General features: G+C 35.4%; 1 protein-coding gene across 5 annotated transcripts; it reads right to left on the minus strand.

Annotated features, from left to right (window-relative positions):
- Positions 1 to 4,405: 4,405 nt before the first annotated feature.
- On the minus strand, positions 4,406 to 9,911 carry LOC132041078 (lectin). Of its 5 annotated transcripts, none has more exons than XM_059431857.1 (3): positions 9,449 to 9,908; positions 5,496 to 5,614; positions 4,406 to 4,800 (listed from the first exon to the last, which is right to left on the minus strand). In XM_059431857.1, the coding sequence occupies exons 1-3, from the start codon at positions 9,775 to 9,777 to the stop codon at positions 4,565 to 4,567; spliced, it is 684 nt and encodes a 227-aa protein (XP_059287840.1). In that variant the 5' UTR covers positions 9,778 to 9,908; the 3' UTR covers positions 4,406 to 4,564. The 5 variants fall into 5 exon arrangements, with proteins under 5 accessions (XP_059287840.1, XP_059287858.1, XP_059287845.1 ...); XM_059431875.1 differs by lacking the exon at positions 9,449 to 9,908 and adding an exon at positions 6,213 to 7,459 and having other exon boundaries at positions 4,406 to 4,937; XM_059431862.1 differs by lacking the exon at positions 9,449 to 9,908 and adding an exon at positions 5,761 to 6,033 and having other exon boundaries at positions 4,406 to 4,937.
- Positions 9,912 to 10,365: the final 454 nt, after the last annotated feature.

A 10,365-nucleotide genomic window follows, 5' to 3' on the forward strand; every position in this document is an offset into this window, starting at 1 on the left:
AAATAGAGCATTTCTCTTAGTTTTATACTTAAACCATGGAGACAAGTTTTCTTACCTTGCGTTTTTGGTTCAAAAATACTCCAGCATGTAGCTGATCATATAGTTTGTCTATGGAGGATCTGTCAACCGAAGAATCTGCCTCTTTAAGGATTCCTTCATAATTATGTGGAAATCTGAGTACTTTGGTGACTTCCGTTGTCTTGTTACTCTTGCTGTTTTTTCGCATAATCTTTCTTGGTTCTTCATTGAGTACAGCGGCATCATTATGTTGGCTTTGAGGTGAATTGTTGCGTAGTTCTTGATTTTGTTGTAAAGCCTGATCTCGTGACAACCGTGACCCCATTTCTCTGAAGAAGATCTCTTTGTGGAGGTTGGTTTGTCAGTAATCACTCTCATCAACAGGGAAGCTTTTATTTTGAAACTCTCGTAGTTGGGCATCTTTTGATTTTATCTTTCTCGAGTGGAGTCGGAATCTATCTTTAAGAATCTATTCCTGCCATCCACTTTGCACTTTCTATGAACGGATTCATGCCAGCACACAGAGGCCTTAAAAAAGTTATTCCTCTACGATAAGTTATGACAATGTTAATGTAGATACCCGATATTTGTGCTTGTGGGAGGTAGTGGGTACCCCATGGAATTAGTCGAGGTGTGCGCAACTTGGCTAGGACATGACGATTATTTGAAAAAAGTAATGACAATGTAGACTTTCCCTTTTGGTGATAAATTCACTAATGTTACTGAATGTCTAAGCTTTGAAAAGCGCATCGCTCTAGCTATTCGGCTATGCCTCATGGGAAAAACATCCTCCTATCTGAAAAATAGCTTGCACTTGGCACATTTAAACACATTCTAAACTCCTGCAACACCTGCTTAGGCCTTCTGCCTGTTCTGGTCCTGATTCTACTTTGATCATTTAACCCTTGGTCAATAGCTGCTTCCTTTTCGTATTTAACTTCTATGTAGTAGAAGTGTAAAAAAAGTTTTACATTATCAGGTCAGGTAAAAGATAAGTACATGTTTGCCCATAATAAGTGGAACTATTATCGTGACAGCATGCTAGAACATGTTAAATAACACTGATTAGTGTAAGAATTAAAAATTCTTTACTTTAGATCAAAATATATATTGCAAGATTTCATAATACTGTTACTTGATACAACAATTGTGTGAAAGTATGACCCGTCCTTGTTTATTCGTGGGTGTATGTTGAACATATGGCAGCTAGATTTGTGAATTGCTTGCCATGTTCAATTATTGGGCAGAAGAGTTGATCTTCTGGTATGTAGTTAAAATTAAGAATCTAACTTTATAGCATTAATTCTAGGACATAGACCTGAGAGATAAGCTTCATGTTTATTGTTCTAAAAAAAGTGCTTTTTACTTGTTAATTGCATGCAGCATTGTTGAGTTACTTTTCAGATATGGTGACATTACTTGTATGGGGGGAAGTGCCAGATCTTTACGGTCAATACTTTCAGTATCAGATGCTTCTCCTGATTGAAGTCTTAGATGCTTCTCCTGATTGAAGTCTTAGCATACGGCAAGCAGCTGCTGAGGAATATGGCATCTCTAAGACCAGATTTTATTTCGATATGTCCAGATCAGTCCTTATCTAATTTATATTCTCCATTTCCTTGAGATCATAGCCTCACTTGTGGGAATACACTGGGTATGTTGTTGTTGTTGCATCGCACAAATGATCTTTGGCCAATTCAAAATAATTTTTGTTTTTAGCATGAATACATTCAATGAAAGAGTGAGCAGATAATCTACGTTAGATGAAGGTATAATCCTTATTTATTCCAGTTACTGTAATATCAAGCCAGCATCAACACAGTGATGTTTTAAAGACTTTGTTCTTATAAGCATAACTGTGCTTCACGCCCCAAACTGGGTGCAACATGATTGGCACCTGGCCTAATTTACTCGCCGAGTGAGCTCTGAATTTATCATGTATAACTTAGTCCCAAAAGTTTTGGGGCTTTATACTGGCATGCATTTGCTTAAGATATGTTCATAGTAGGGATCACTAGACTAAGAGCCTGTTTGGATTGACTGGTTTTAGGTGTTTTAGCCAAAATAGCTTTTAAGCACTTCTAACTTATTTGGCCACATACAAGAATTCAAGCTGTTGGTTTACAGGTTAAAAGTGTACCAAATTCCAAGATGCCTGATCCTCCAACGAACCTTCGCATCCTTATTATCCTTTAGTTAAATTATTCTAGTAAAGATTCAAGCATTGAGCAGGGGCCTTAGAGATTTTTTTAAATGAAGAGTATATAGAAGGTTAAACCCACGGCTTTAGTGCATTAGTAAGAGTGCAATATTTAATTTGTGGGTTAGACGCACGTTACGGATTACAATTAAATGCTGCCACAAATAAAAGCCTGGTATTGGAAAAGAATACAGTGGCATTCATTATCCACCGAGTTACACAAGCTTCTTATACTTGACTGAGAATCTCAAGGGTTAGGCTTTGGGACGAATGGCAATACCTTTGATAACTGAACGTTGTTTACAATTCAATTTCTCCGTTTCATACAGAAAAATCTCAATCTCCTCCCTCTTCTTCTTCCTCTTAAATTCGCTGCTCGTGAAGAACTCCCCTACTGCCACTTCCATCCATTTTTCTCTATCTTGTACATTCATGAGACTTACTGTAACATCTTTGTTCGACTTATTTGGGACGATAAGCCTCATGCAGTGGCGGAGCCACACTAGGCCGAGGGTGTTCATCCGAACCCCCTCGGCGGAAAAAAATACTGTTTTTACAAGGTTAAAATTATTTTTTATGTATATATAGTAGATGTTGAACCCCCTTAAGCTTCTTCGTATATTTACTTTTTTATATTTTGAACCCCCTCGGCGAAAATCCTGACTCCGCCACTGCTCAGATGTAAAATGAAAATTGTACAAGAACTTTCCAGATGATGCAGCTATTTTTAGGAGGTAAATACTTTATTATATTCGAGCGTTTATAAGGCACATATTGATTTACAATTGTGCAAGAGCTTTTCAGATCAAATTTATGAGGTTCTGATTTTAAATTACATGTTGCTTTATTGTATTTTTTGAATTCTATTCTACAGCTCAAAGACCGTATTAAAATATGTGTGTCCATTTAAAATTTATCATATTGGAATATATATTTTTTACCGAATATTTTGGGTTCCCAAGAACTAGTACATAGGTGTGTGTGTACACATAGCTTGATAGTAGGTACTTTTTTTTTTTTTTTTTTTTTTTTTCCCATCCATCCTGTCCGGTATCTACATTGGGGCCCGATTAAATCCAGATTCGTAACGGGTAGTTTCACATTGGGGGGCAAAGCACTCTCTAACAATGGCGACTCCGTATTCAAAGGGGCTCGAACTCGAGACCTCTTGATTAAGGATGGAGTAGTATCAGCCACTACACCACAATCCTCGTTGGTGTAGGTACTTGTTTTGCCATAAAGTTTGATGCTATTCTGATGTTTCTTTATATGTGAAACTTTCAATCTTACCATTCGGGGTCGCTATGAGATTGATATTATTCCTCTAACATTAACTAAGGGTCTAGCCTTGAAAATGGATTTATTTTTAGAGCTTGAAGCATCTGGTTCTCTTCTTCCTTCACAAATTAACTGTCTGTACAAGCTATTCTTCTATATAAAGTCCTTTTTCCTTATTTGTGTCTTTAGGATTAATGTATGTCCTTTATGTGTTTTCTTAAAAGGGTATAAAAAAGGGTTTTCCCTTAAACTATTTTGATTTTAATTTGTTAGTTTTATGTTTTGTTGCTTTTGAGAATGAACAAAAATGTCCTCTAATGTCATATCTCATTCATTTGAAACAAGCAATAACCAAATTGCACGATCCGGAAGAAATACCCAGTGAAACTTCCCACATTATTTGAACTAATAAACACTAGCGAAATTGAACAAAAATGTCCCTATTGTTACTTTATTGGGTCAAAAATGCCCTTTTCCTAATAAACATATTGTTTCGTTTCTTTTTAAACACATTATTTTTATAAAAACATTATTTTTGAAGAAACCTTTTCTTGTTTCTCTTTCTTTTAGAATCTCTTTACCTAAAAAAAAGGTGGAAAATAATTTTTTTTCATTTTAATCTCATTTTATCAATTAAATTAAAATAAAATTACCCCATGTACTTTTTTAACGGATAATATATATATATATATATATATATATATATATATATATATATATATATATATATATATATATATATATTGGGTCAAAAATGCCCTTTTCCTAATAAACATATTGATCATAGTATAAAAACCACATCACTAATGAAATAATTTTTTTTCTTTTAATCTCATTTTATCAATTATTAAAATAAATTCCCCAATGATAATATATATATAAGTTTGACTATATATATATATATATATATATATATATATATATATATATATATAGCTGGTATTGAAGACATTATTTAGCAAAGTAATATAGATTTCCCAAAAGGTCACTCAACTAAGTTAAGTGACCCTTTGAGAAATTAAATTAATATAACAAATTAGTAGCTTCTTCTCTATTACTAAGTTGTATTTAGACGGAAATTTCAACACCTTTGATAACCAGTCCCATCTTCAGTTTTATACCTTTCCTTTCATGCACATAGAATTCCAAATTTGTGATACTTTCCATCTCTTCTGGAATCATGAAAGTCCCTAGTTGAATTTGTATCCATTCTCTTTTTGGTTTTTCCATAAGATCTTCAGTACTTCGATTTTCTTTGGTACCATCAGGCTTAACAAGTATAGTTTGCACTGGAAATTCCCATCCTGAAAGAAATTTCTTCAATAACACCACAACTGAAACCTTGTACTCTATTCCCCGTGAAAGCTTTGTCGCATCAAAACTTCCACCAACAGCTAGTGATAGAACTGTTGCCATTTCGTAAACTTGAATGGGCTGATCACTGCACTCATAATTAATTGATAATAAAACATACTCTAATTATGAGAAGATGACTTATATGTCACTTAAGGGCGAAAATCTTGTTTCCTTAATTAGATATTTCGACTCTTATTCAATCAACATTTGGACATGCCATCTTTTAATACCTAAGAATATTCCCAATGAAACGTAACACATTTCATCATACATTATCCTACACCATCTACGATTACCTAGGGAGGAGCTAGCTGCAAGAGATGAGGATACAAAGGTGATCAGTTAAACATCCTCCGTTAGAAAATTATACTTATATTTATGAATTTTAATATACATATTTAAATCTTGATTTAAATCTTGAGCACCCTCAGCGATATTCCTGAATCATTCTAGCATTCATGTTAACCAACATCTCATGCCATGGAAAATGGTATGCATCAGAAACATGAGCGGCGAGTTACTAATAGCTATGTTATTGTGTAACGATTCTATATATGGCTGGACCAAATTTACCAGTTAATCAAATATGAGAAAATGTTAAGGAAATGATCAAATCTGAAATGAAATGCACAAATTAAATTACCTTGGAAACTCCTTATACTGGGGCCGACTCCACTTACTGCTATCTTCTGACCACAGAATATGCAGATTTTTGGCATACAAGAAGAAGCATTTTGCCTTTGTCCTTTCATCAACCCAACACTGCATATATAAAACTTTAATTAAGAAAGAAAACGAAATATATGATCATAGATTTCGATATATAAATATAAGAATTAATAAAGACAACACAAGTATGCATATATACAGTATAAAACATCGATCGTCTTGTAATTGGGGATATATACCCTGATTTGTCCATCCAAAAGTTCTCCCACATTAGGATCAATGTTGCTGGTGTTCTGTGGTTTTGCTCTATTTGGAAGTATTGGACAATTCATGTAGCAATCAATTGCCTTCATAAGCTTAGAATGATGAATTCTTTGCAAAGGAATAAAATTTTCGAAGTCCGAGTAATCTATCTTAAAAAACCAGATATATGCTGATGCTCTGAGTAGTAACCAAGTTAGAATTTTTAAAAGAAAGCATATATTCTTGCTCTATTTTTGGCTTTCACCCCATGTTTAACATAGTCCGACAATTTTTCGTGTGGACAACCACACGGACCCGCCCATCTTTAGTGGACAACCACACGGACCCTACTGTGAACGCGAATAATCTAAACATTGATATGTCTATATATAAATATTGATGGATGGTCCAAGTTGTATATATAAGCAAGAGTGTCTTATTAACTTACCGTCTCCATAGTGATGGAGCCTCCGGTATGAAAAGAATTTTCCATCTCAGATGCTCAACCTTCCTTGCCTATGCGCTTCTCAATTTGAAGTTGATTAGAGACTCATTCTAATAACGTGTTATAAATAATATAAAACCTCTACTTGAAGTTAACTAGAGACGCCGTACTAGTAACCTGTTATAAAATACCATAGGCAAAAACAAGAGAAAACAAAGATGCGTAGATGTAAGAAAATAAGTGTGCAGATTGTTACTATTAGATCATTTAAATCAATTATTTTTCTCGTAGGGTAGGGAATACAGTAAAAACTTAACCACACCAAGTGCTTATATTAACTCAATGAATACATAACCAGTGGCGGAGCCAGAAATTTTGGTAAGGTTGTTCAAATGTTAATGAGTATATAATTTTTTTCCGATGAATGAGTGCAACGAATTTTTTTTTTAACATCATCACTGCACACCTGCCTAAAATTTATGGTCCATTTGATTTCGCAAGTTATTCTTGATAAATTTCATTGCTAGAAAACTCTATCGGTGATTACAGTATTAAATAACAACAACAATATACCCAGTGTACGTAATCCCACAAGTGGAGAACAACCAGGGGCATTCCGAGAATGTTATAAAGCGAGAGATAGCGACTAATTAATTTTCTTTGAAAAAAAAGAGAGAAAAAAAAAGAGAAAAAAGTTGGATAATTAAAATGTTCACAGAAGCAATTAAAAAGAAAAGAGAATAAAATAAGTTGTAGCTAACTTGCTATTAGATCTCATTGTCTTCTTTTTAACAATACACCTTCTTCTTTTCTAGGGACTAGGAAGGAAAGAAGAAAGACTAAAGAAGCTTCAACAAATGAGTCCAACCTCCAAACCAACATAGGAATAAATCAAATCCAAATCATAACTCAAATACAAATAAGTTTAGTCGGAACATGAAAGAAAATAAGTGCAAATATAAATCAACCAAGTAGCTTCAGACATTGTTTGTATGTTTTCTTTTAAAGAAAGAAGATGACCAGCGTTTGACGCAAGTTTTAAACTGTGACTATTAGGTAAAATTGAACACCCTTTACCTCTAAGCTATCTATCTCAATTATTTTAAGGGTGTTCAAAATTTAATTTATATCCAGTTAACTATAATATCTAATCCATGTATTAGTACCATTTTCCAGCCAAGGGTGTGCAGGTGACCACCCTTGGCCATGAGTGGCTCCGCCACTGTACATAACACATGTCTTCACATGGTTCTTATCACTAAACCGTAAACCATAGTTAATTAAGGCACATTCTCACCTTAATTATTTAAATATAGTAAATTAATATGTTTTGGTGTAAACACCAGACAGCTTTTAAAGTAGGGATATATACGTTATTTATAGGACATAACCCCAGAAGTCACAAGAATAAGTACATCATCCATGCATAATTACATGGTACGTGGTATGTAATATTACTCAGTGAGCATCCATTAGTTCGATCTATTCACAACAACAACAAAGTTTCGACACTCCAAAAGATACCATACCAAAGACCAACTGGTATGATGCTCTCCTTCACATGATACATTACGTTCCTAAACTTTAGTATATCGATTCGAGCCTAGCCATCTAACTAGTTTGGTTTTCCTCATCAGAATCTTCAAAAAATGCAAACTGAGCCATGGATCCACAGTTAGCACCCAACAACCAAATTAAGGATAGAATTTCGCCACCCCTCACGATATATTGTGCATGAGCACGCGGTGCAGAGCATTTGACAGCATCAAATAATATCGCAATCCAAGTTTTATGAATAGTCTTCCAGCATTTAACTTGGTCTTGGCGCCAAGGAGATACGTTTCTCAAGCATTTGACAACCTTAAAAGCTTCATACAGGAACGATTTGTGAAGAATTGGGTCCTCGGCAGCTTTTGTCATGATCTCTTGACAGGCCTCTCGTTGGCCTAAATTTTTCTTTCCATGAAGCAATTTCTTAATTTGGTAGTTGGTATCTTCTATCTTTTTCTTGTTAGGAACAGGCATGAAGAAAGGGCGAAAAATAAGAATGTAAAACATGTAGTCTGACAGAGACTTTGAACATTGTCGAAACTTGTTCAACTCTCTCGAATCATATCCAATATTATTTGCCTCAGGTCCATCAACAATATTAAAGAAAATTTCTGTCACAATGTGCCAAACTATGAGGAACTCGCCCTTGTCAAGTTCCTTCGACACATGGAACTTGCTGGTGCATTTAGCGAAAGTGGAAGCATACGAGTAACAATCCCAATCATGCCTATGCAAACTCATTTCTACTTGCCTTAGAATTTCAGCTTCCAATATAGGAGAGAGACGCTTGTTTTCCACATATTTCATCTCATCCAAATAATTGGTAACGTGTAGGGAATCAATTATGCGCTGCCATACTTTTGGAGGTTGATTTAAACCATAGCTTATGAGGTTGAGTTGTTGGAGAGATGGTTTCCAGCACCATAGAGCACGTGCCCGCGGCCAATTTAGCAATTTGAGGATTTTGACCAACCAAGTGATAGGCCTCGACGTTTCCCTTGACATGGTGGCAATTGTGAAAGTTGAGGAATAAAGCAAGACAACAAAAGCAATGGCATCTAAACACATACCTCCAATGAGTAAGCTGTAGGTGAGTCCCACATCAAACGGATCAAATTGTTTGTTGTTGTTCCTCACCAATAAAGAGAAGGAGGCCAAAGCTGCAGCAAGCAGAGCCCAATAGACAAATCGGACTGTGTTCCCGAATTTTTCATGGAACATTTGGGCCTTTGTGTATAAAACATCATGCAGAATCTCAAGTTCAGCCTGAGCGATTCTAAAGGCGAACAGATCAGTTCTGTTTTGCAAGAGTTGTCGAATTCTACCATACTCTTCAAAAGTGAACTTGTGCTCAACCAAAACACCTTTATAGGCCCTAAATACTGCATATGCAAGTTTAATGACCTCCACGTCATCAGGCGCCTTTGCTCGAAAATTATGTGGTTCTTGTGAGGACATCCTATTCACTTCTTCTTCATACACAGGATGACTCAATGTTATGGACTTATCCATACTCCCTATGAACCTAGCACGTGCTCTTTCGTAACATTTGATGACTCCAGCCAGGAATACGAGGACGTTGGGGATCCAAAGATAATTCACTTGGGAGAACGATAAATAGAACACGTAGGCCGAGGACACAAGCAGGAAAACAAAAGTGAAGGCGTACCTAAAAAGTGAAGGCGTACCTAAACCATAGGTCATTGTCCTCGAGGGTAAATGCTATCGCGTGATCAGAGCCTCCTAAGTGCAACAACATGCAAGAAGACCAAAATGACATAAGTTCTGCCTTGTCATGTCTTGTTTTGCTGTAGTTTATGATGAGATTAAGAATGAAAGCAGGGGCCCAATCAGCAGCCATGTATGCTGACCAAACAAGCACCATTAGAATTCTACTGCCTGTTTTCTTCCTAAATGGTGCCAAAATAAGCAATAGAGCTTGGATTAAGAGGCTTAGGATGCAAAAGGACTGCACATTATAGGCAATCCATGCAGCCTTGGTATCATTTATAGACATCCTGTCTTACAATGTTTTCTGTAACAGTCAAGTGTTTGATCAATAAAGAATTGAAGTGATGGCATGGGCTGATATATAAGTAGTAAAAAGAAAAGCAAACTTTTTCTACACATCAACTGGAGGGAGCCTTCAAAATCGTGTCACTAATGAATACTCCCTCCGTCCATTTTTACTTGTCCATGTTTGACTTGTCACACTCCAAAGAAGTAACTAATAAAATAATAAGTTTACTATTTGAATATAACAAATTCAAAATTTTGGAAAATGGTTATAGTTAATAATAAGGGTAACATAGGAACTAAGTTATAAATCGTGTCTTGGTTTGCTAAACTGGACACATATTATTAGTATTGTGGACAAGTAAAGATGGACGGAGGGAGTAACATAATTTCTCAAGCTAGCGGAGTTAAGCTTTTAAATTTTTTGCATTTTATTTTACAGAACTAGTCTTATTTTAGTTACATTGCTCGTGTTTCGCATGTAGAAATTATCAAGTAATCGGAGATGAAAAAGAAAGACTTGAAATTTTGTGAAAAATGTGTAAGGCTGTACCTTGCTCTTTTGTCAGGTGTCCCTTTCTTGAATCTT

Source organism: Lycium ferocissimum, chromosome 2 (genome assembly GCF_029784015.1).
Source record: "Lycium ferocissimum isolate CSIRO_LF1 chromosome 2, AGI_CSIRO_Lferr_CH_V1, whole genome shotgun sequence".
Classification (NCBI taxonomy): Eukaryota; Viridiplantae; Streptophyta; class Magnoliopsida; order Solanales; family Solanaceae; genus Lycium; species Lycium ferocissimum.

Coding starts and splice junctions, on each gene's coding strand:
- LOC132041078 (XM_059431857.1), bottom strand. CDS start 9,777: ATGTCTATAAATGATACCAAGGCTGCATGGATTGCCTATAATGTGCAG. Junction 5,615..9,448: donor GACAATGACCTATGGTTTAG/GTACGCCTTCAC, acceptor TTATATATGCAG/TGTTGGGTTGATGAAAGGAC. Junction 4,801..5,495: donor CAGTATAAGGAGTTTCCAAG/GTAATTTAATTT, acceptor AATTTCTTTCAG/GATGGGAATTTCCAGTGCAA.